A 27,372-nucleotide genomic window follows, 5' to 3' on the forward strand; every position below is an offset into this window, starting at 1 on the left:
TAACTGCATGATATCTGTATTTGGTGGGTTACACAAAGTTTTGCTCTTGGAGCGGGTGATGGAGGGGATGTGTCGAGCTTTGCTGGACACAGGACGACTTCTTACAGGTTAACAACAACAACAGCAGGGCAGAGAACGTGTCTCAGTGTTAGTGCCACACTTGGGTCATGATAACTCTGTCACAGCTGCTAGCATGGCTCATATGCTCAGGTTAATGGGTCATACCAAACAAACTACCATTCAATTAAGAATTCGACAGCCACACACCACTGCTAGTCTTTTACACTGTTGAGCACAGCATGTGCCATGATGCATCATGGTCACACAAAAGATGTATTAGTTGCCTTGGTACATGGTGCAGGTGCCTGTCTTGTAATTACTGTAGTTTGGCTACCTGCCTCCTTAAAGTGTGCAGGTCCCTATTGCTGCTACTGTAAGTCTGGCTGCTTGCCTTCCTAAGTACATGGTGCAGATACTCATCTTACAGTTTCTGTAGTCTAGCATTCTACCTCCCTTAACATCAGTTACTATTGGCTGTTTCTATGTCTTCATAAAGAAATGCTGAATTATAAGTGGTAATGTGGCAGGTCTCTTTTACTAGTAGTGCAGATGCTGACTGCAGTTACTATAATATGATTTCCTGCCTCTGTGCACACATGTTCCTAAGAAGGGGTCATTACCCTGATACAAGTGGACAGTATAAGGTTTGGAAGGAAGGACTCTACACTACTTTGAGAATAGCTACCAGGTATTAATGACAAGCACATGGGAGTTATTACACCAGGAGTACTGTAGGTGTTAAATTGGTACACCAAACTTACTTGGGTCTGAAACTGCATGTTCCAGTTCTGAAGCGGAGGTAACATCGAAGAAGAAAAAACAAAAATAAAAAAACAAAACAAAAAAAACAGCAGACAAATGCTGTTGTGTGAACTTACTTCTGGATACTTTTCACAGTAATGTGACACTGTAACTGGCATATAAGCACTTGAACCTAATTGTATTATCCTAAAAATGCCGAAACACACCAATACCAAAAACTCTTGTTGTGTTCTATTTTCTTGAGACTATGGGATGAATTTCTATGCTTGTAAGCAGAGAAACACTTGTAACATGCAATCTTCTACATAACCAAAGTATGCAGTAATTTGAGCTGTAGCAAAAGAAGCTGAGCCTTCCAGCAGTTTTCTGAACTTGAGTCTGTACTTTATCTTCTCTAAAACAACTGCACGTCTCCTTCAATACAGTATAAGTTTTAATAAACAAATTGAACAAACTACCAAACTGCTGTACTTGAATGCCATATAGGAACAAAGTTGCAACATATGTGAAGAGAACAGCCAAACCAAGTCTTGGTACCAACATCACTAAGTCCCTTAGCCTGTTCACAAAACAGGTAATGGTAGACTTAGAGAATTATTACCATAAGTATAAAAATGGCTGACTGACTGTCACGAGACTCTAAAAACACACTGTTTGTATCTATTATCTAAATATCAAACAAGACTTCATATTAAGTTAGTGCTGTTGTCAAACATGGCAGACTTGTGGGCATGATTAACACACAGGCATATAGGACGGGGTCGGGGCGTGAACATGCTACCCCAAAACTTGCTACTGGTAATGCTGACGCTCTAGCCACTATATATAGTACAACATCCATAACTGCATATTCAGTTACATGATATTTCTGTTATATGCATGTATCAACAAAGTACAGAATAAAGTCTTTAGCTGCATTGTAAAATATGGATCACAATTGATACTGCCATATGAAAGCAATAAATGACTCCAGTGACACTACTTTAACGACATGTCTGGCCTCTCATTTTTGACTAGAATAATACTTTATCAACACTCTGACAATCGCACAGATATCTACTAATCGTTTGTAAATAATGCCTCATTTTTAGGCAACCGGTTAGTAAAGATTTAATTAGGAGCTCACCTGGGCAAGAAGGGTTACCTGAGCCAAGACCTCAATACAACTTTGGGTTCACACACACACACACACACACACACACACACACACACACACACACACACACTACCAACCTTGGCTGGCTTGACTCGTGTTTCAGGTGACGTATCCAGCCTATTCTCTATATGATGTTACTCTTCCACGCCACAGAGAAATTTATATCATAGACAGTAGATTTTCATTTAATAAAAATATCTAATAAATTTAAAGCAAGATAGCTCCTATAAATCACTAAAGTTGTTCGAAGATTAGTCAAAATACTTCATATCAACTACAGGTATCTAATTAAAAAATATGGTGCAGTTCTTTTCCATCAACTACATTATAGATCTTGCAACTAATTCTTAATTTTAAGTGTTCATATGACACACTACAGCATCTTTGTTTCATGTATTAGCAGGTAAGGACATTGTACTGTATTAAGTCAATTTTTTCCACTTCATTCATTAAAATATCCACCAAGTAACTCACACTAGTGACTGATATCAAAAGAGAATTAATAGTTTCATTTTAAATATTAACACTGATCACAAGCAGGTTTAAAGCACTTGTGGTGCTAAGTGAAGAATGGTCCTCTTGCAAGACCAGCTATGGGCCTCGTATACAATACAGGTACTCCTGTAATATGTTTTAACCAGGTGCCAAATTAATAATCTTGAGAAATTTTTGCTATACATAGTCAACTACAGAAAGTCTTGCAATTCCCCAAACTGAAAACATTATCGTGCATGATGCTCTATGAACAGTGACACAGTGTCTGTGTGGGTGAACAATTTTAAGCCCCGACCCCTTTGCTTCACCATTATGTCACTTAGGCAATGGCTGGTGCTGAGAAGTGTTGAGAAATCCAGTATCACAATGTTTACACGTTGTTGAGGGTTACATTTTGAAGTCTCTTCTTGAGGAGCAGCACATCACTTGTATGAAACCACCATTATAATTCTCCATCACTAATGACTGTTCTGATAGTTAATGGGCAAAATACTGTGCTGTTTGTCAAGAAGTGGATCCCAAACTGTTCCCTTAGACATTTAGGCATATGGTAAAATATACCGTAACAACGAGGGGTATAGACCTACTGTGGGTTTATTATGAAGTGGAAGAGGCAGATGTATGGTCTGGATGTCTAGGTGATGCCTTGGAGGACAAATCTGAAACATCGGTCTAATAGAATGTTACATTTTCAAATGCTAAAATCCTATACCAAATATGTACATACTTTGGAATTAGTAAATAGTCACACTTGGTGACCACTGAAAAAAAAAAATTACATTTGTATACCATTTCCTGATGAACAAATACAAAAGCTTTTCATTAATGTTTAACCATGCTAATAATCAATAAACTAACAATAATATACCTCCAAAAGAGCTGTTACAGATTTGTTCTCCAAGTTGCTATTAAAGGAAGGATGAATCACTGGGGAACCTGAGCAAATTGCTTTTCCCGATGGATGTCAGGCCAGAATGCTTCATAACTTCAAGGTGAAGGTTACACACTTGAGCATCCTTCTTTCATTGTCTAATAATGGTTCATGAGTCGCCAAAGTACAGTATTATCCAGCACCCATTTAACCTAGCATTAATCTAAAACACCATTTTTTCTTTGATGTAAAGTTATCAAATGGATTTTGTTTAATAGATACAAAAAAGGGGAGTTGGGGTGGAGCATGAAAATATGAATGTGCACTATTAAAGGTTGGGTTAACTGTATACTTAACAATGAAGAAAGCACTCTACAAAATGATAAGTAATTCAGCAGTCACAGGCTGAAGACTAAGGAGTACACCTTTAGGAGTACACCTTAGGGTATGTCTTATGTGAGGCATAGATTTGGTAAAAATTTCAAGGCCTTGTCATTTGAACCTAAAACTAGCCAAGCTGGATTAACTTTTTTCTTCGTTTAATTTTTTTATTTAATACCCAGGACTTCATGAACTACAGTAGCAGGTGCTGAGACTAGTAATTAAATTCTGAGTTTCAAAGTTTTGCTTCAGAACTGTGACAAATTTTTTTTTTTGAGCACATGAACTACAGTAGCAGGTGCTGAGACTAGTAATTAAATTCTGAATTTCAAAGTTTTGCTTCAGAACTGTGACAAAATTTTTTTTTTGAGCAACAAGTTATATAAAGTGTCAATTTTTTCTAATTTTAATATTTAATGCAAATGTTAACTACTACTGTACTCAAATTTGACTATACAGTATTCTACAATGCTGGTTCAGCCTTTAACAGAAAATATTCTCAATGTCAGTGGATAGTGTCAAACTCCATCCTACAGTTGTCAAGTTCTATTCTTGGCTGACTAACACAGTTAAGTTCTGTTTATATTGATGACATTGTACTGGTAAACCAAGTGTCTAGTTTATATATGATACTCAAGATACTGCTAGTTTCACACAATTTCTCATTAACAATGTATTTTACTGAAAAAAAATTAACAGATTTAATCAAAACAGCCTGAATGCAAAACTCAAAGATGTGACAAGTATAAGTTAGAGAGAATATTTTGTTCCTTTATCATGTACAAAAGATTGTGCATTGTAGGGAATTGAGTGGTCATTATAAGCTCAAATTCTCCAGAATATATATAAAAAATAGTTCTGAACATTACTGGCAACAATAATCAGGTAAAAAGATATGCAGATCCCAACTATTAATCTCACAAGTATAAAAAAAAAATTTTGCACTCAATTAAATTATTGAACATTTCCATCACTTGATAAAAGTTGATATGCAGAACAAAATATAATTCTACAATTGCAAGTGTTCTAGTGACAATGAAATAATTAAGGTTTATTTAAATAATAATTAATATTTTTAATTGTCCTAATTTAGCAACAGTACTATTGATGGGACACCTTGCAGATGGTGGAGATGGCAGTGACAAGGAGCTTACTAATTCCTTCCCCAAAAATTTATGCAACATAAAAACAAAATGGAAAGAGGTAACTATAAAATCCTTAGGAAGAAATTTTAAAGTATTTTAGACAGGGCCAACTCCAATGACTTAAAATATTTGCAAGATATTTCACAGCATATGCCTTTCTTATTCTGAAGAGACAAAATTATGATGTCTTTGGTTGTTTAAGCAAATAATATAAATCAATAAACTACTGTAATTCAATTCTAACAACCAATAATAAATACATATTAGTAAATCAATTTAATTCTACAAGTCAAGTTTTGCAAATATACAAACAGAAAAGTGACAGAGGAACATGGTAACTAGGTCAGCTACCCTTAAACTAGATTCACAGCACTCCAAAATTAGAAGCTATTCAGCAGGACAGAATGATTTCATACACCTCCTAAGTCTTCAAACACATGATCATCAAGACCCCTGCAAGGGTTGATCCGTAAAAATTCTCTTGAGACTGTTGCATTTATAATTATTCTACCTGCATCACTGTGACCACTGTCATTAAACGTTAGTGCTCTATCAATTGGGAAACTTGTATCGTCCTGCACATCACTCGTTGAGGAATTGAGTGAGAGGGGCCCACTGTGTTGGTGGGCAAAGGCAAGGTTACCCTGTAGGGCAGGTGAGGCACTGGCAGTATGAGCCTGGCTAGTTTGGGTCACCTGTGAGCATGCAGGGTAAGTATCACACTCCACATGTGCAGGTGAGCAACAAGTAGGGGAGTGATTAGTGGCTGTTCTGGAATCTTGATCAACACTGACTGGGGGGGTCATTGAGTGGTGGCTGGGCTCTGGGAAAGGCTGTGCTACACTGCTTATGTGATGCTCTGAATCTTGTAAGGTCTGTATTGCACTGCTTGTGTTATGGCTTGGATCAGTCTCTTGTAGACTGGGGTTGTGAATATTGTCGAGAGGTTGAAGGTCAGGGAGGTCCTGGTTGGACAGTGGTGGGTTGGGAGAAGTGGCCTGGGAGGTCTGGGAGGCACGGTCCATCACAGGCTGAGGTACACCGGGGAAGCCTTGCAGGAGGGCTGGTGCAGTGGGAAGGTTATCCTCTAACTCTCCTAGCGAAGGATGAAGCACCTCACTAGGAACACCATTCCCTTCACCTGCAGCTCCAGAGGAAGCACTATCCTCATCAGTAGCAGCAGCAGCTGCAGCTGCCATACATTGCTCAACTCTTTCTGAATAATAATGTGGAGAGCAAAGGTAGTCTTTCAGTCGCTGAGGTAGAGGGAGCTCACTTATCAGATCACGACGAACATGCTTCACGATTACAAACCTGATAAAAAAGACAATTATATTAATGAACAAAACATCAAAATTGGGCATTCAACCTATATGGCTTGCTTTATATATGTACTTTATTTCATTGTCATTTGTAACTCACGTTTACGCATGAAACTACAGTAAAGCCTCGAATAACAACAGTAATGTGTCCTCCAATATTGCAATGTAAGGTGAATCATCATATCGCGAATCATTAATTACCATTAAAATAAAGCAATAATAATGAGATGCATTCCCAAGTGTGACCTTTTCATATTTTTTGTGTGGCTTTTTACCCTCTTTTCCCCCCAAAACAATACAATTAATGAAAATTGCAAACTATATTCTTCAAATAATGTTTCTGAATGCACCTTATGCAAAATAAATGAATAATTTATGGTCACACAAGAGGAGATGGGACGCCATTGTTTTTGTTTGTGTTTACAGCTGGGAGTCTGGGACGATAGTTCTACACGAGAAAATTAAGAAAATAAGACCCTGGTTGTAGTTGTAGTGAACTGAATACCTGTATGTATATTGTAAGTAATGTTATTTAATGTTAATAAATGGAACACTAGAAGTAGCTAACCACTAATGGTAAAGAAATAAAGCAAGACGATTGGGAACGCAAACGTATGAACAGTAAGTGCGTATATGTGAAAACGTATCGTCATTTCTCAACATATGAATATGAAAGCAACACTTATTTACTGTTCATATATGTTTTAAATAATATTGTGCGAGTTTTTACTCAGATGACGAAGTCATCAGGTTCAACTCTGGTTGAAGCTGTAGCTTTCCATAAAGCTGTTGCTGAAACTGTTCCTGAACCTGAAGTTGATGTTGAAGCTGCTTATGATGCTGAAGTTGATGGTTTAGGCCTTAGAATAATAAAGCTGTTGAAAGAACCTTGCACAGCTGTTTTCTTTTTTCATTATATATTTTTATGTAGAGGTCATGTGCGTTTATTTAAATTTTAATGCTTTAATCTGTTAATGGATCCACTTCAGAAAATATGTTCATTGCTTGCTCCATATAATATCCACAGACCTCTCACCTTTTTCATATTGTTTTAACACATCTAGTTTCTTGGCTAAACTTATACACTTTCTATTAGCTTTTGAAACAACACTACCATCACTTGCTCATGTTGAATAGGGATGCAAAAATGCTGCAAGAAGCCCGAGAAAGTTGTCTCATGGTTCCTGTTCAGATGCGTGAAAACAAAGGGACCGCTAAGCTCCGACTGTTGTTTACTGGTGATGCGCATTACCACCCATTAGCGAGGCTGCTTCTTTGCACAAGGCGCTCTTCATTTTTTTTACATATTTTTTTTTTATAATACATATCGGGATTTAGTTATTACAGGTTGTACCTCTCTAGTCCAGCATTCTGTGGTCCGGAAACTCCCGTAGTCCAGAACGATTTTAGTTTGCCTAATAGCCAACATCCCTGATGTAACTCAAATGTAATTTTAGTTACAAAACCATCACTTCACATTGGAAGCAGAATTATGGTAGCATTAAAGGTAAATTAAATAGAATTTTAACCGTATTACTTTTTCTTATTTATTTATTTCCTATCTTTTGTTTTTATGCTTTATGTAGGGTGTTATGTAGGGTGTTTCGGGGTGAATTTCCATGGATCAAAAATTTCCATGGTCCGGCACCGGTCAGGTCCCGAGGTTGCCGGACTAGAGAGGTACAACCTGTATTTACATGAAAATTTAATTTAATTTTATTTTTATTATATTTTGGTCGTAAATACGAATGAAATAAGGACGTAAATTGAATTGGGTCCTAAATTAACTAGGGTCTTAAATATGAAAAGTTGTTGGTCGAACAGTTGTTATCGGAAGCTTTACTGTATTATGTTCATAGAAATGTTTAAAATATATGTGGTATACTGAGTCAAGCAATGCTTGAGAGGCTGCAATAGTTAGGATTAGTAAACTTGATTTTTCTTATTTATTACTGACCATTTATAAGAATATGAAATGACCTACCGACAAAGATGTTGAAGACTCTGAATGTGCTTAAACCGGGACACAGGATGAAGGAGCTGAACCCTCATGGGCCCCAGTACAGGGCGGCGGTGCAAGAAGAACAAATAGCGACCACTGCGAGAATGTTCAACTGCATTCTCTATAAACTCCACGATGGTTTGGCTTTTAAACTTTGTGAACCCACCAAAACTGAAGTTACCTGTAGGAGACACAAGAACCCATCACTTATGTTATTAAAAATAAATAAATAAATAAATTAATTGTTTAACAGAGGAATGTTTGTAAGTGCTAAAAAACTCATTTCTTCCCAGTGATAGACACTGAAAAGCAATATTTTTCATAACTTTGTTAAAGTGTTAGAAATCTTTAAGAAACTTACAATGTTTGTTTCATATGGCACAATTTTTCATAATTTCTTAAGTTGGAATATACAGTATTTTGATTTGAAAAGGGCCCTGGTTCACACAATCCTAGTACATTTAATCAATGTACCAAAGGAAGGAAAATATCACATAATCAGGGACTGATATCTATTTATTACAGTATCCTCAACTAGTATAGGTATACATTTACAATCCACAGCCTTCACACATGACAAATACTTGTATGTTAGCCTTACCTTGGTCATGCTCAATCCTGACATGTCGTATGAAGCCATTGAGCTTAAAGGTGAGAGAGAAGATATAGTGGTGGTCAGAGGAGTCTCTCACTATGAAGGATCCATCTGGTTCATTCGCCAACACCTTCTCTGCTGCCTCCCCACTGATTGGGCCCCAGTACCATCCACACTGAAAATGATTCATGTTAGTGATAACAAAGGCATTGACTGGATTCATGCTCAGGTGCCAATAACAGTTTAAGTACAGACAAATCTTTTAAATAACAATACACATTAGTGAGAAGTGTCTGCTAAGTCATCAATCCATTAAAAGAGGTCATTATAACATGGTGCCTAGAAAGATACATGCCTGACAGTGTTAATTCTCACCATATAAATGTTACTGGACAGCTTCCTTGGGTAACAGTAATGGCTCTGCATATGTCATTAAGGCTTTTTATTGATGAAACGAAAATGTTGTTAACATGAATGTACTGTATTAAAGGTAGAGGAAGCTAAGCCAAGCACTGATTGGTTGAGAGGATGTAAACAAAGAGCTGAAGACATGTTCATTGGTTTTTCATGTTTGATGGAATCTTTTGTTTACTTTTTTGTTTTTTATAATATGATTTTATTCATTAAATTTATATATTTTTTATGTCCATTTGGCAAAAATACACCAGCACATTAGATGAAGCTCCATCATAAGAGGTTTGCGTGTACTCTAATACTACTTGCATTATGTACAACAGAATAATTAATGTATGACATGAAGAAGTCCCTGAGCTGTCGACCAAGAATTATCCCTATCAGTCATGGCACCAATGCAGTAAGTCCGCGCTTAACGTCGTCCCGCTTAACGTTGTTTCGGTACTACATCGCTAAACTTGAGAGACCAAAAATGTGTTTAACGTCCCGGTGATCCAATACAGTGACCCCTCGTTTAACGAACGCCTCGGTTAACGAAATTTCGGTTAACGAACTGCCTTCCATAAGGATCTTCAATTCGGTTAACGAACAAAAATTCGGTTAACGAATTTCTTACGAACCGACCTCAACATGTTTTCGCTTGCACTGACCGGGCAACCAGCTTTAGTATCAGTCCGCCAATACATTAATCGGTTCTAGGGCTTAAATTCCTTACTATTTTAGTAAATATCAAGAAGTTTATACTATTCAATAATTTTAAAAGTTTAATATTCAATTTTTTAGTCATTTTAACAATTATTGAACATAATTGAAGGTAAAGTGACTAGTTTAATGCGCGCATCCAGCCTCTTAACACAGCAAACAGGCGTTAGTCTCTCTCTGTTTTCACTGGAGGTAACATCTTGCTTGAGACTCTCTTCAACTAAACGCTTTTTTCTGTGTTTCCAAGCAAATTATTGGTCATTTTGAAATATATTTTACATATTGACAATATATAATGCAGTGCAGTGTTGATTTAAAGAAAATAATCTTGAATTACACCAAGAGAGCTAAAATTTTATGAGTGAAATGGCGCCATGGGGTGACTTCTCTTCCACCCCAATGCCTTCTCTTCTTCCTTCTCCTCCACCCCCATTCTAAATCCCATCATCATCATCATCATCATCCAGGAGCCTTCTACATACACACCTCAAAGTAAGTGAACTTTTCTACCATTTTTGTTGAATTTAGGAAATTTTCGGTGAGCTGGAACCACCCAAAAACCCATTGAAACAATGGTTTCGGTTAACGAACTTTTCGGTTAACGAACGACCTTCTGGAACGGATTGAGTTCGTTAACCGAGGGGTCACTGTACTAAGTCATTTTGCGTCGTCACAGACTACATTTTACGGTGCATCACCCATCTCTTGCCTGACTGTGCTATGCTCTCTCGGCTTGGCGCAGTCTCAGTGACTCACCACCCTCCTCCTCTCCCACCCTCCTCCGCTCCCACCCTCCTCCTCTGCTCCTGCCATACTCCTCCCTTCCCGCCTCCTCTGCTTCACTACCCACCACACACTCGCTCTATCACCTCTGCCCATGTACAGGTAGTTCTGCTATAACGCGATAATTGTGTTCTTGTAAAATATCGTGTTAGAGAAAATCGCGTAATAGAAATAACAGGGCTTATGGAGAAAATAGGGTTAGGTGCAGATTACTCGAAATCGAAAAAATTTAGTAGTTAGCCTAACACAAAGGATAGCACAGTCTAAATAAATGTTACATTCATATCTAATAATGAAATCATACAGTAAATGTAACACTTTACTTGATGGGGGAGAAGGGTGATTTTGAGGTTGATAAAACCGAGCTTCTCTTCAAGTGTTATATCCTTTCTTTTACGATCATCACCAGGAACTCTATCACCAGAACGCTTCTTGTTGATATTCTTCTTTACTATATTCACAGTTAATACAGTGGGGTATGCTATAACGAACGGATCCTACTACGAATATTCCTATAACGAACGGTTTTACCTATAAAATTGAGAATGCTATAACGAACGAAACTCCTACAACGAACATAATTTAAATTTTTTTTTTCTAATTTATTGTTTTATTATTACAAATATTAATGATATTCTTTATTTCAGGGGTTTAGATGCAGATTTATGCACTTTTTTACAATTTTTACAATTTTATATTATATTTTTCAGTGTTAAGTGGTTGTATTTGGGGGCCTGGAACGGATTAATCCTATAACAAACGAATGCTATAACGAACAAGGTTCTAGAACCAATTAGATTCGTTATAGCATACCCCACAGTACCACAAAATTGGAGAAATAGTAAGCAAAAATCGCGTTATAGCAAACAAGCGTTCGCGTTATACAAATATCGTTCCTAATTCATAAATCGCGTTAGAGCAAATTCGCGTTATCAAAACACGCGTTATAGCAGAACTCACTGTATGCATTATTTTCTATAGAAATGGCAATGATTTTCTGTATATGCAATGTATTTCATGTGGCAAAGGGAGGCTCAAGAACGTAACTCCTGTATTTGATCTATTTCTTAAGGGGAAAATTGATCCGCTTAACGTTGTTTCGTATAACGTCGCATTTTTTGGAATGCAACCTCGACACTAAGCGAGGACTTACTGTATACAGTATTCCCTGGATACTGATACAACAATTCCTGTCAAAGGTTATCTATTACAGTAAAATAATAAAAGGATGTATCTGTTTCACAGCCACAGCTCCGAAAAGGAAGTAGTCAGAAACCTAAAACTTTATGCACATATTACATGGGTCCCAAGGTTGTGCACCTTTGAATTACTATTGACCACAGATCGCGGGTGCTTGTCCCTTCCAGCCATTGCTGCAAAATGGAAGCAGTTAAGAGACCTGAAACTTTACACATATAATACTGTACAGGCAAACCTCGAGATATGATGGGGTTAGGTTCCTGAAAAATATATCGCTGGTGAATTATCGTAAATACGGAGCATTATAACATGGTGTTCAATGGGATACGTTCCCCAAACACAAATGTATCACCGACAAAACAATTCCTACAATACTAATCAATCAAATAACACTCACCGCATCCTAAGAATAAGTTTGATCATCATCACATGTCCCCTTCGAGGCTAAAGGGACTCTTGTAGGTAGAGTGGGGACATCACTCTGACTCCCACACAGCCTCTGGGGAGTTTCATGCTTCGTAACAATGTCAAGCTTCACCACAGAGACACGGTTGTCTTGGATGCCTTGGCCTTCCCAGACATTTTCAAAGTTACACTGCTCACTTTACAGTAAAAAGAAAGAAAGAAAAAAAAACAGAGCAAAAGCACTCGTCACAAAAACAGCAAATGATGATAACAAAAACAATGATAACGGCCAACACTGCTCACATTTTCAAAACAACAGTAACAAAAACACATAAAATATCACTTCAGAGTCACCATAACACAGTTCAATCTAAATGTTAGTGCTGTCCTCTCACTAGATAAGAAAACCCCAAAAAAACACTGATGGTAAGTACAATGTACGATGCTGGCCGATGATCGTGGAGCCATGTGATGGCGGGTTTATGATCGACAAAGAACCAAACTCAGGGCTGTAGTGTGTGGTGGTACGTGGGTAGGCTTACAAGAGATGTCATGCACAGGGTTAAATATTGTTTCCTTAAATGTCACTGAATTGATGTAAAAAATATAATTTGCATTGCTGGAGTCCTTGAAAGACACCGACAAATTTGAGTATATACAACCCGTAGCTTGCACTAGAGATAAAAAAAATCCAACCAATGGATATTGATGACTACTTAATGAATATCGTTAAAGTGAGTTGTTTTAATCATATATAGCGAGATGGTCTGAATTTATAACCATCGTTAAAGTGGAATATTGCATCACGGGATATCATATCTCAAGGTTTACCTGTACAGTATTACCCCGCTTTACACGTTTCCACGTTACCCTGCCGAACACGGAATGCTCACTTTACGCGGTGTGTGTACTCTTTTATGCGGAGAGTGGCTGGCGGTCCTCTCGCGCCGCGCCATTTTTGGATTCAAACCTCCCACCATCCCGCCCTGTTGGGTAAGCGGCGCGAGTAGGTTGCGCAGTGTATGTCTTTATTGCATTATCGGTGACGTCATATGACGTATCGGACTGTGATTGGGCCAAGCATCCTTACCTCCCTCCCCCGCTAGCTGTGATTGGTTTAATGTACTATGACGTGCCCCGCCGCAGGAGCGTTCAAGCCCCTTGACCTACCCGCGCCAGTTACACCCCTTCAGGATACACCGTGTATATCGGTATCTATTGTTCCATAAGAATGGCTTCCACCGGACCACCACCACCACAAAGAAACCTTGCATTACCTGGACCCAGCCGCCCTAAGCCAAAGAAGATACAACGTTCCCTAAGCTACGAAATTAAATACAAGATCATCCAAGAGTTGGAGAAAGGAACAAGACAGGTTGATCTCGCGTGCCAGCATGGTGTTAACGAATCTACGATCCACACAATTAAGAAGGATGCAGCCAAGATAAAGGAGCACATGAACATCACAAAGTCTACAGGTGCTTCTATGATCAAGTATTGCCACAACCAGGTGCTTCTCAAGACGGAGAAATTACTTGTGAGCTACTTGATTCGTCAGGCGCGACGGAACATGGTAGTGGACACGCGCTCAGTTAAGGAGTACACACGTGAACTGTATGCTGCAGTGTCACGTAAGATGGGAATTGCAGAGCCCAAACCCTTCAATGCTTCCTCTGGGTGGTTGCAGAGGTTTAAGAAGAGGAACAAAATCACCAACATTAACATTGGATCTGGTCTTTTTTGGAAAAAGCTACCGTCCAAGTCCTTCGTTGTGAAGAATGACAGCAAGTGTTGGGGCCGGAAGTTGCAGAAGGAGCGCATCACCGTCCTGTTTACCACCAATGCCTCCGGTACCTGTAAGCTCAAGTTAACGGTGATCCACACAGCACGCAAGCCGCACACCTACAAGAGCATGGACATGACCAAGATAATGTCCACTGGCTGACCACACGTAAGGCGTGGATGTTCTCTACTCTGTCCCTCACCTGGTTTGATGACTGTTTCGTTCCCAACGTGAAGAAATTCAGTGAGCAACAGAATGTTCCATTCAAGATTTTGCTGCTGCTTGACAATGCACCAGGACTTTCGCCCCTACTGTTGGATAGTCACCCCAACGTAAAAGTGGTCTTCCTTCCTCCCTACACTATGTCATTAATACAGCCCATGGACGAAGAATTGATCTGTAATGTGAAAGCTGCATTCTCTGCAAAGAAGTTTAAGCTCCTGAACGACTATACCAACACCAAGGATGAGTTGCGTAACCTGGGTGACACTGATAGCAAGAGCGAAGACGACGAGGAACAATAGTTGGCAGAGCAAAAAGTACTTGTGAAATATTTTTGGAGAAAATTCAACATCAAGAAAGCTGTGAACTTCTTGGTGGAGGCATAGGATCAGCTGTCTGTAGCAACGGTTCGTCACGCATGGAGACATGTGTTGCAAGGTATTCCAGGTGGGAGGCAGAGTCAATCTGTGACTGGTGAGGTTCAGACTGTTGCAGTAGCAGTGGGCCTTGCCGGAGAAGCTGCGCAGAGTGTTACAGCTGCAGGCTTCTCCGAGACCACCAACGACGACATCCTGGAGGTGATAAGGGATCCTGATGTGACTGCCGACGAGATGTTAGATGATGATGACGTCAGTGAAGAGGCAGGTGGTGCGTCATCCCAAGAAGAATGCAAGTTATCGCATAGTAATGTAAGGGGTGCCATCGAGTGTGTTGAGAAACTCAAGCTCCTCCTTTCTGATAACCCTGACGATAACATGTATGAAGTCTTCACTACCCAGCTGTTGCAGACTATGGACCCCTACATCAAGGTGTATCACGACAACATCAACACCAGCCGTCAGCAAAGCATTACCGAGTTCTTCGCCCGCAACCCAGCACAGCCAACCCAAGCCAGTGACAGAGACAGAGATGGTGACTTTGAGGGATTTGTCAGGGAGGCACTAATAAGTGTGGATGACAGTGATGATGACTCACCTGAGGGCCAGTAGCCTGCCCTCTGCCTCGGAACCAGCCTCCATTCCCATACGCCGACCCATCTCTTCTACTAACGTAAGTGTTAAACCTAACCTTGTTTTTTTCTAACCTAACCTACAGTATATTATTCTCTTATTGATTGTTCTCTTCTGTATTATGTGTGTGTGCATACCATCATAAAGTTAAGATGTTATTTTTACTAAAACGTACGTATTGTGTCGGGAAAAAGTGGAGTTTGGGGGTCGGCCCGGTCTCTATTTCAATTAATCCCATATGTTATGTTGTTCACTTTACGCGTTTCTCGCTTTACGCGGGCCGCCGTGGGTTCAATTGACCGCGTAAAGCGAGGGTTCACTGTACAGTACAGGGGTCCCAAGGTTGTACACCTTGGTATTACTAGTGACCATGGACCCTGGGAGGTTCAGGCAAGAACCAAAAATCTTCCCCAACTGAGATATCGCCACACTTATTACAGGAGGTTGTTATCTGTGTCAAGAGGACAAACTGTGACAGTCAAGGTTATACAGTACAGGCAGTCCCCGACTTACGACGGGGTTAGGGACCCAAATCCAGGTCGTAAGTCGAAAATGCGAAAATAATACATAGAAAATCTAAAAAGGGTGTCTCTTTTTCTTCTCAGCACCACAAAACTTTCACTTTTAAACTTGCTAGCCATTTTAAAAGGAATTATAAACGAAAACTTTGTCAGTACACAGCGGAATCACTAACGTCAGGACTAGAAAATATGTAATTTGAAAAGTTTTTGGTACAACTGAGGCGGTCATATGTCCGGGTGGTTGTATGTCAAGTAGGTCGTAAGTCGAGGAGTACAGTACCTGTACAGCATATTCCTCGATAAATCGGACTTCAAAATATCGGAATTCGCTTTTTTCGGACTCTGAGGTGGACTGGTCACCAAATAATGTGTCCTCGATAATCGCAGGGGTCAGGTTCCAGAAAACTATCGTGATAAGCAAAACTGTACATATTGAAACGCATAACATATGGGAAAAAATTAATTTCATCCCACGATCCCAAAGGTGCATCCCCTAACTGACCAAAATATACCCCAAAAAATGTGTAGGTACAATCAAAGACAAAAGTCGTGTCGAGGGTTTTGTCCAAACATTAAATATAACTCGTAAAACATTGTGAGAGCCCCCCACCACAAGGCAGAGTGGCATGTGTTTTCACCAAATTTTGTGACATGACTTTTCTTTCATTGTACACAAAAGGATATAATACTACGTAGTAACACATCTTTACTAATTAATGAATAGCAAATAAATAATGTAGAGTACTGTACAATATTGTATCATGAATGACTCATAGTAGTCTAATGGTAGACCCTGCTTTTACTTTTACTTTTATCCTCTTCGCCACTGATCGGCTTGTTAGCCGCTTGGGCGATCGGTCACGTCTCTTTTCCTTTATATTCTTCACCAAAAGGTCGGCTCGCTAGCCGCCCGGGCGATCGGTCACGTCTCTGTCACGCACTGTTGGCAAATACTGGGCATGCACCGGCTCCTGAATGTACCTGAACCCGCTCCAGTGTTGGTCAAGTCTTCTCTTGAAAGAGCTCACACTCGGTGCCGTCACAACACTCTGGTAGATTGTTCCAAGAGTTTACAACCCTCACTCCGAAAAAGTTTGCCCTCACGGTTTTCCGGACTTGCGGCTTCTTCAATCTTGAGCTGTGACCCCTTGTGGGGCGAGCGTCCGCCAGCTCCAAGTAAGGACACTCAACTGAGTAGTGCCCCCTGAGATGCTTATAAACCTCAACTAGGTCCCCCCTTGCCCGTCTGTAGTATAAGCTAGGCAAGTTCAGGCGCTCCAATCTCTCAGGGTAGCTGAGATGCCGAAGTGCAGGCACCAGTTTGGTGGCCCTCCTTTGAACATTTTCAACCAACTGACAGTCCCTAGCATATCTCGGGGACCAGATGGGGTGACAGTACTCCAGATGGGGAAGCACTTCACTCCTGAAGATCGTCACGAGGGACGGACCGTCTAGATATCTGAACGACCTTCTTATAAGACCCAATAATTTATTTGCCTGATTTACCTTCTCACAATGGCCCGAGAACTTCAGCTCATTGTCAACATACACACCTAGGTCCTTCTCACACACAGTCTCAACTAGTACATTTTCTTCATCCCGTTGGGACATATGGTACGCCTCCTTACCGTTGGTACGCCCCAGGTGCATCCTCTTACACTTCGTGACATTGAATCTCAGCAGCCATTCCTTCGACCATTCCTGGAGCCCACAGAGGTCCTTCTGCAGCTCTTCACAGTCCGCTTGGTTCTTAATTTCCCGAAATAACTTGGCGTCATCGGCAAACATTTGTATGGAGGAGTGTACAACGTCAGGCATATCATTTATGAAACAAACAAACAACAGCGGGCCCAATACACTACCCTGCGGTACCCCACTTGTTACAGGTACAGATGACGATTTCGTGCCATTAATCACCACACATTGCTTGTGGTCATGTAGAAAGTCTTCTATCCACGCTAGGACATTTCCCCGAATTCCGTACCCTTCCAGTTTGATTTTCAGCCTTTCGTGGGGTACACTGTCGAAAGCCTTGGCAAAATCTAGGTAAATATTGTCGATATTACCACCCCGTTCTAGAATATGGGTCCAAATATCCAATACCTTGAGCAATTGTGTCAAGCAAGAGCGCCCCGGCATAAAACCGTGTTGGCAATCTTTTACAAGGTTGTTTCGTAGTAGATGTTCCATCGCTGCATCTCTGATAATACTCTCAAGTACTTTACATATTATGCTGGTCAGGCTCACCGGTCTATAGTTGTTCGTGGAGTGCCTATCGCCCTTCTTGAAGATAGGACTCACATAAGCCACTTTCCATTCACTGGGGACCATTTGTTCATCCAGGCATTTACAAAACAGAATCTTCAGGGGCTCTGCAAGCTCGTTGCACAGCTCCCTTAGCACTCTAGGATGCACCATGTCAGGTCCAGGGCTCTTATGGACCTTTAGCCTGGACAGTTTATTTCTAATACCCTCTTCTGTGAACACAATGTGGGTCAGTGCTGTGTCGAACCGTCTGTCCTCAAACGCAGGAAGGTTAGTTGCATCCTCTCTTGTGAACACTGAGGAAAAGAAGCTGTTCAATGCCTCAGCTTTATCCTGGTCAGAATCTGCTTAACTACCATCTTCAAGCCTCAGGTCTGATACTCCTACTCGCGTTTTCAATTTCGACTTTGCATAGCGGTAAAACGCCTTTGGGTTTGACTTGACCTCGCGTGCAACCAGCCTTTGGAACTCCTTTTCAGCCCTCCTACACTCTATCTTTGCTTGGTTTCTGGCTCTTGCATACATCCTCCTGTCTTGCTCATCGTTTGATCCAACCCACGTCTTGAATTTCTGGGTTTTCTTCTTAATTTTGTCGACCGCCGCATGGTTCATGTGTAGGGATCCCTCGTATTCCTAGAAGCACTGGGTTTGGTCTTGGGTATATATTTATCGATCAAATGGGTCATTTTACTAGTTATGATATTCAGCGTAGTGTCTGCGTTCTTGTACCTTAATAAGTCAGGCCAGTTGATACCCCTCATCTCTTCCCTCATCCCATTGTAATTTCCCTTGTAATATTTGCACCTTGGCCTGGCCTTATCTTGAACTAGGTAACAGTTAAATCTGAATGACAACACTGTATGGTGACTGGTGCCAAATGGGGCAAGGTGTTCCAGTTTGGCCACCATACCCTCCTCGTTTGTTATGATGAGGTCAAGTGGCTTTGGTGTTTGTTCCCCTCTGTAATGTGTCGGGTCTCTCACATGTTGGAACAGAAAATTATCTCTCAGAGTTTCTACAAAAAGAGTAGCAGGATTATTCAAGTCATTCGGGGTTGACTCGTTTCTCCAGTCGATGTCGCCATAGTTAAAGTCCCCCATGATAAGGAGGTGGCTGGGGTTGAGCATCGCCGCATTGTTTATTAAGGTTCTTAAGTTCCTTTGATTTAGTGGGCCACAGTTCGGGGATCTGTAGATACACCCGACGATAAGTAAGTCCCCTCCCTTTAATTTAATTTTACACCACTTGGACTCTTCAAAGACATCCTCTCCCTGTACCCTCGCCTGGCTGGCTCTAAGGTCTTGCCTAGCGTAGATAACCACCCCCCTCCTGCAGGATTCTTGAGTTAGGTTCGTAAATGAGTCATATCCAGCAATACTGAACTCACATTCCTCTGGGTCGATTCTCCTGTTCTTGTACAACAGTTCTACAACTCCTACAATATCTGGTTGGTGTACTCTTAGTAGTGTTTCAAACTCCTCCCTCTTATCAAGGAACGTGTCGGTATTAGTGTACATGACATTCAAGCCAGAATTTGTTCTCGGTAACGTCTCTGCTCTTAGTAATAAACCCGCTCCACCCACATTCTCAGAAGCTGCAGCATCTGCTAAGTACACTGTATTTTGCAGGGTGTGGTTAAAAATGTCATTGTTTACACGGCGCTCGTTCCCTCCTGTCCGGTAGGCTGAGCTGGCAATTATGGCATCACAAAAATTGTGACAAAGTCCTAGGTTGCTGATCTGAATTTCTGCCTCATTTACACACAATTGCAGGGTCTCAATTGTTTCTCTTACTTTGACAACACAACATACATATACAGTATTGTTTCTGACTATTGATCTTTTTTATTTATTTATGGTCCTTTATTATTATTATTATTATATTTTTATTTAATATATATATATATATATATATATATATATATATATATATATATATATATATATATATATATATATATATATATATATATATATATATATATATATGTATATATATATATATATCTATATATATATATACAGTAGTACCCCGATTCTCGGGTCAATTGAACCCACAGGGTGCAGCGGAAAGTGAAATCAGGTAAATGGAAAAACAGAACATATGGGATTAATTCCAATAGAGAGCTTGCCCGACCCCAAACTCCACTTTTGGCGACACACAACTATGTTGTAGTAAATTTATCTTAACTTTATGATGGTATGCACAAACAAGTAATATAGAAGAGGTTAGGTTAGGAAAAATAAAAGGTTAAGTTAGGAAAAATAAAGGTTAGGTTAGGAAACTAAAAGTTAGGTGTAACACTTCGTTAGTAGAAAGATGGATTGGCATATGGGGCCTGGAGGGATGAAACTGCGCAGCTAGGTCAAGCGTGCGTCTTTCCTCCTCCCTCCCCTCCCGGTGGACATGTCATAATACTTTAAACCAATACAGCTAGCAGCAGAGGTAGGGGATGCATGGCCAATCACAGTCCGTCGTCATATGACGTCAGTGATAACATAACAGAGACATGCACTCATAACCTTGTAGTTTGACGGAAGCGGGAGGAGGCGGGTTAGGCGAATCTAAAAATAGCTCGAGCGGACACTTCTGGCGTATATGGGTAGATGAATGAAGTGAAACTGGCGTAAAGCGAATTAATACTGTATATATATATATATATATATATATATATATATATATATATAATATGTATATATATGTGTATGTGTATATATAATATATGTATATATATATATATGTATATATATATATATATATATATATATATATATATATATATATATATATATATATATATATATATATATATATATGGTTTCCACATCTGGCGGTGAGTGTCCTTTCGAGCTATTTTTAGATTGCCCCATGCGCCCACCCGCCCGCCTGCCTGCCTGTGCTCCTCGCCTCTCCCTCCTCCTATATATACAGTATTACCGCCTAACGCGTTTCATATACTTAGCTGTTTACCAGATAATGCTGTGCCTCGCCAGAGCTGAACTTTCACTTAACGCGGGTTTTTTCCACATATACGCGGTGAGTGTCCGGCTCGAGACGCTATTTTTAGATTTGCCCCACGCGCCACCCGCCCGCCTGCCTGCCTGTGCTCCTCGCCTCTCCCTCCTCCTCCCTCCGCTTGGGCAAGCCGCGCGGTAAGGTTGCGCAGTGTGTCTCTTTGTTGCGTTATCACTGATGTCATATGACGTATCGGACTGTAATTGGCCATGCATCCCTACCCCCCTCTGCTGCTAGCTGTAATTGGCTTAAAGTATTATGACGTGACCACCCGGGGGAGGGAGGGAGGGAGGGAGGAAAGACGACGCTTGACCTAGCCGCGGCAGTTTCATCCCTCAAGGCCACACCGTGTAAACGCGCATCCATTGTTCCGTAAAATGGCTTCCGCCGGACCACCACCCCCAGAGAGAGACCTTTCCTTACCTGGACCCAGCGGCACTAAGCCAAAGAAGACACGACGTTCCTTAAGCTACGAGGTGAAGTACCAGATTATTCAAGATTTGGAGAAAGGAACACGGCAAGTTGATCTCGCGCGCCAGCATGGCGTCAACGAATCTACGATTCGCACGATCAAGAAGGATGCAGCCAAGATCAAAGAGCACATGAAAATCACAAAGTCTGCAGGTGCTTCATCTATCAGGTATTGCCAGAACAGGGTGCTGGCAAAAGTGGAAAATTTGCTGGTGAGTTATTTGATTCATCAGGCACGACGCAACATGGCGGTGGACACGCGCTCAGTGCAGGAGTACGCACGTGAGCTATACGCAGCAGTGTCACGTAAGCTGGGAATTGCAGAGACCAAACCCTTCAATGCTTCCTCTGGTTGGCTCCATAGGTTTAAGAAGAGGAACAAGATCACCAACATCAACATTGGTGGTGAGGAAGCGAGTGCTGACCGTGTGGCGGCTAGAGATTTTCCTCCGTTCTTACGTGAGATTATGGAGGAAGGACAGTACACTGACGACCAGGTGTTAAACATGGACTAATCTGGTCTTTTCTGGAAAAAGCTACCTTCCAAGACCTTCGTTGTCCAGTCTGCCAGCAAGGTAAGGGGTCGGAAGTTGCAGAAGGAACGCATCACCATCCTGTTTACCACCAATGCCTCCGGTACCTGTAAACCAAAGTTATCGGTGATTCACACAGCCCGCAAGCCGCACGCCTACAAGAATATGGACATGAACAAGCTTAATGTCCACTGGCTAACCGCACGTAAGGCGTGGATGTCCTCTTCTCTGTCCCTCTTCTGGTTTGACAACTGTTTTGTTCCTGACGTGAAGAAATTCTGCGAGCAACAGAATGTTCCATTCAATATTTTGTTGCTCCTTGACAAAGCACCTGGACACTCGCCCCTACTTATGGATCGTCACCCCAACGTAAAAGTGGTCTTCCTTCCTCCCAACACTACATCATTAATCCAGCCCATGGACCAGGAGTTGATTTGCAATGTGAAAGCTGCGTACTCTGCAAAGAAGTTCAAGCTCCTGAACGACTCTACCAATACCAAGGATGAGTTGCGTATGCTGGGTGACACCGACAACGAGAGCAAAAGCGACGAGGACAAGGAACAAGAGGTGGCGACTCAAGAACTTCTCATCAAACAATTTTGGAAGAAGTTTAACGTCAAACAAGCTGTAGACTTCTTGGTGGAGGCATGGGATCTGCTGACTATTGCTACGATTCGTCACGCATGGAGACATGTGTTGCATGGCATACCAGCTGAGAAGAGGAGTGAACCTGTGACTGGTGAGGTTCAGACTGTTGCAGTATCAGTGGACCTTGCCAGAGAAGCTGCGCTCAATATTACAGCTGAAGGCTTCTCCGAGACCACCAACGAAGACATCCTGGAGGTGATCAGAGATCCTGAAGTGACTGCCGACGAGATGTTGGAAGAAGATCACGTCAGTGAAGAGGAGGAAGAAGGTGCGTCATTCTCCGAAGAACACAGTTTAAGTCATAGTGATATTAAGTGTGCCATAGAGTGTGCAGAGAAAATGAAGTCCGTCCTTTCCCGCGACAATGACGATGACTGCTATGAAGTCTTCCATACCCAGCTGGTGCAGGCTATGGAGCCGTACATCACGGTGTACCAAGACAACATAAACACCAGCCGTCAAAAAAGCATAACCGAGTTCTTCGCCCGCAACCCACCACAGCCAGCCCAAGCCAGTGATAGTGACAGAGGTAGAGACAGTGAAGATGACTTTGAGGGATTTGTCAGGGAGGCCATAACAACTGTGGGCGATAGTGATAGTGACTCACCTGAGGGCCAGTAGCCTGCCCTCTGCCTCGGAACCAGCCTCCATCCCCGTACGCCGACCCATCTCTTCTACTACCGTAAGTGTTCCACCTAACTTTTAGTTTTTCTAACCTAACCTTTATTTTTCCTATGTTAACCTTTATTTTTCCTAACCTAACCTCTTCAATATTACTTGTTTTTTCATACCATCATAAAGTTAAGATAAAATTTTTACTACAACATAGTTGTGTGTCGTCAAAAAGTGGAGTTTGGGGGTCGGCCCGGACTCTATTTCAATTAATCCCATATGTTATGTTATTCACTTTACGTGTTTTCACTTTACGCGGGACCCTCCGGGTTACATTAACCGCGTAAAGTGAGGGTTAACTGTGTGTATATATATATATATATATATATATATATATATATATATATATATATATATATATATATATATACACACACACCTAGACCCCGACTTACGACGGGGTTAGGGACCCAAATCCAGGTCGTAAGTCCGGCATGGTCGTAAGTCCGACAAAAATAAAAAATAAAAAATCTACAATGAAATACAGTACAGTAAAAGTAATGAATAATGATGAATGGATACAGTACAGTGAAAGTAATAAATAATAAGGAATGGATACAGTGTGACTGAGCACTTAACCTTTAATGTAGTCAGCTGAATGCACATGGGGCCCCCATAATTTTCTAATTATACATGGAGACTACATTAACTGGAACCGTTTCGGTACAGAAAATGCATGTGTCATTTAAAAAAAAAAAAAAAAAATATATATATATATATATATATATATATATATATATATATATATATATATATATATATATATATATATATATATATATATATATATATATATATATATATATATATATTGTGTGGTTATATATATATATAAGCTTGAGAACTTCGTGTTTCTTCTTTCATGTAGTTATCAGCATATATATATATATATATATATATATATATATATATATATATATATATATATATATATATATATATATATATATATATATATATATATATATATATATATATATATATATTGTAGTCTCCATGCTTAATAAAAAAATTTATTGAGGCCTCGTGTGCATTCAGCTGACTACATTAAAGGTAAGTGCATAGTAACACTTTATTCCTTTCTCATTAGAGATTACTTTTACTGTACTGTATTTCATTTTAGAACTTCTATGTATTATTTTCGCCTTTTCGACTTACGACCTGGTAGTCGGGACAGAACTCCGTCGTAAGTCGAGGAGAGATTATACCTGTACAGGTAGTTCTGCTATAACGCGATAATTGTGCTCTTGTAAAATATCGTGTTATAGAATATCGCGTAATAGAAATAACAGGGCTTATGGAGAAAATAGGGTTAGGTGCAGATTACTCGAAATCGAAAAAATTTAGTAGTTAGCCTAACACAAAGGATAGCACAGTCTCAGTCTAAATAAATGTTACATTCATATCTAATAATGAAATCATACAGTAAATGTAACACTTTACTTGATGGGGGAGAAGGGTGATTTTGAGGTTGATAAAATCGAGCTTCTCTTCAAGTGTTATATCCTTTCTTTTACGATCATCACCGGGAATTCTATCACCAGAACGCTTCTTGTTGATATTCTTCTTTACTATATTCACATTATTTAATTTTTTTTTTTTTCTAATTTATTGTTTTTTTATTACAAATATTAATGATATTCTTTATTTCAGGGGTTTAGATGCATATTTATGCACTTTTTTACAAATTTTACAATTTTATATTATATTTTTCAGTGTTAAGTGGTTGTATTTGGGGGCCTGGAACGGATTAATCCTATAACGAATGAATGCTATAACGAACAAGGTTCTAGAACCAATTAGATTCGTTATAGCATACCCCACTGTACCACAAAATTGGAGAAATAGTAAGCAAAAATCGCGTTATAGCAAACAAGCGTTCGTGTTATACAAATATCGTTCCTAATTCATAAATCGCGTTAGAGCAAATTCGCGTTATCAATACACGCTTTATAGCAGAACTCACTGTATATATATTTTCCCAAGTCCATGGAGAATTAATTTCAAGCATTATTATTTTAATACAGCACTTTGCAGGCGATTAGTGGATAGGCTAGTTTTTAAATTAAAAAAAGGCATCTGGTGTTTATGGCGCACCCTGTAGAAACAAGACTGAGAGTGGTTACACAGAGATAACATTAAGGTTGCAAGAAAACCAGAGAGAGACTGCTGGGAGGGAGACACTAGGGAACTATTCCCATGAAATACATTCCTCAAAATATCTGTGAGGAAAGTTCGACAAAATAATGATTTTGTGGTTCAGGTCAGACACTCACACTACAGCCTCACAATAGTCTATGTCACCAACTTAACAGGTTTTAAGGGCTGATATATCTTCATGCTTTTTTTCATTTTCCCCAATATTTATCTACCGTATGTATGTTACTTCCACAGCTGAGATTCCGTCTCAGCACAATGTATGTTTATTACTCAAAGGTCAACAAATAAGAATATCATAGCATGTGCAACTATAAACATATCGAATAAATATGTGACGCTCAGTTTCATTATCACATTAATTTAAAAAAAAAATTAAAAGTAGCAAGTGTCTGCCAGAAAATGTGGCCAAGTTTGCCATTGCAGCGAATTCAAAGAGGGCATAACTCAGGATGACGATGACAACAGAAAATACCGATTGAGCACATCATAGATCTTGCTTCATATATCTACTGTGCATACCTCATTTTATTAAAATCCACTGTTCTTTGTTTACAGAATTGAATGCAAGTTATCAACACCTTCTGTTCCCACCCACTGGAGTGGAAAGGAACACTAATGTACAAGAAATATGAAGAGTATGTGAATAGAACTGGGTGCAGCTGTACCACTTTCCTTGAATTGAGATAAAAAACATGTAAATATAGACCATAAAGAGTTTAAGGGAGCTATGGATGAGAAGCAGGAAGTAGCACTGGGCATGTATGACTGGAAAGCATGGTGTAGAGCAGTATATGGGGACGGACATGCTGCAAATGGGTAATTCTGGTTGTGTGAAGCCACAGGGATAAACTACAGCTACTCCCCGACTTACGACCTACTCGACTTATGACCACCCGGACATACGACCGTCTCGGTCGTACCAAAATTTTGTCAAATTACGTATTTTCGAGTCCCAACATCAGTGATTGCCCTGTGTACTGACAAAATTTTCGTTTGTAATTCACTTTAAAAGGGCAGGCAAGCTTAAAAGTGAGAGTTTTGTGGTGCTGAGAAGAAAAAGAGACACCCATTTTACATTTTCTATGTATTATTTAAGCATTTTCGACTTACGACCTGGATTTGGGTCCCTAACCCCGTCGTAAGTCGGGAAGCAACTGTATATTGATGTCTTGAGGCCATGTTGTGGCAAGGTTAAACAAAGTAGAACATATCTGTTGTAGCAGTTACAGTATATGGATTAGGTAACAGCAAGTAATGGGAGTCTAATTTGCTTTTGTTTCTGGCCATCCTACAATAGCTACCAGGTCAGGCTGATGACACATGTGATATTGTACTCATATGAAAGGAGACAGGAGGACATGTGCAGAGATTAATTGTAGTGATAAAAACTATTACCGATTATATGCAGAAATGTAAGGTGCTACACAGCCACTTTGAAGTGACAATCTTCTACTCTATAAGAAAATTATGAGCTATCATGTTTGACTGGATTTTCTGGACAATTTATATTTTTCACTTTCACAAGTCATTTCCTGTTACTGATGCAGGGTGGCTGGAATCAAAAGCAAAACACTCATCATTCAGTTGTCAGCATTAATTCTAACTAATGTAACTTATGTACAATCCCCTAAAATGTATTGTCAGATTTTGTCGCTACAATTTGAAACGCTAAACAAAATACTTTGATACGATCTCCAGTGCATCAACATACTTTGGTACGCCTGCTCACCATATCAGCAACTGCTAGAAATGGGGGAGGGAGTTGTCTTGTATGGCATA

General features: G+C 40.0%; 1 protein-coding gene across 7 annotated transcripts in view; it reads right to left on the minus strand.

The window, feature by feature from the left end:
* LOC121869924 overlaps positions 1-27,372 on the minus strand; it is a 127,796-nt gene continuing 100,424 nt past the window's right edge. For all 7 annotated transcript variants that reach the window (XM_042371514.1, XM_042371536.1, XM_042371544.1 and 4 more), the window contains 3 exons: positions 8,796-8,964; positions 8,177-8,375; positions 1-6,184 (listed from right to left, as the gene is read on the minus strand). In XM_042371514.1, the coding sequence (XP_042227448.1) occupies positions 5,281-6,184; positions 8,177-8,375; positions 8,796-8,964 (1,272 nt within the window). In that variant the 3' untranslated portion in view covers positions 1-5,280. The remainder of the gene's footprint in view (positions 6,185-8,176; positions 8,376-8,795; positions 8,965-27,372) is intronic.

The sequence above is a fragment of the Homarus americanus genome, unplaced genomic scaffold (genome assembly GCF_018991925.1).
Source record: "Homarus americanus isolate GMGI-L3 unplaced genomic scaffold, GMGI_Hamer_2.0 scaffold32583, whole genome shotgun sequence".
In the NCBI taxonomy this organism is placed as follows: Eukaryota; Metazoa; Arthropoda; class Malacostraca; order Decapoda; family Nephropidae; genus Homarus; species Homarus americanus.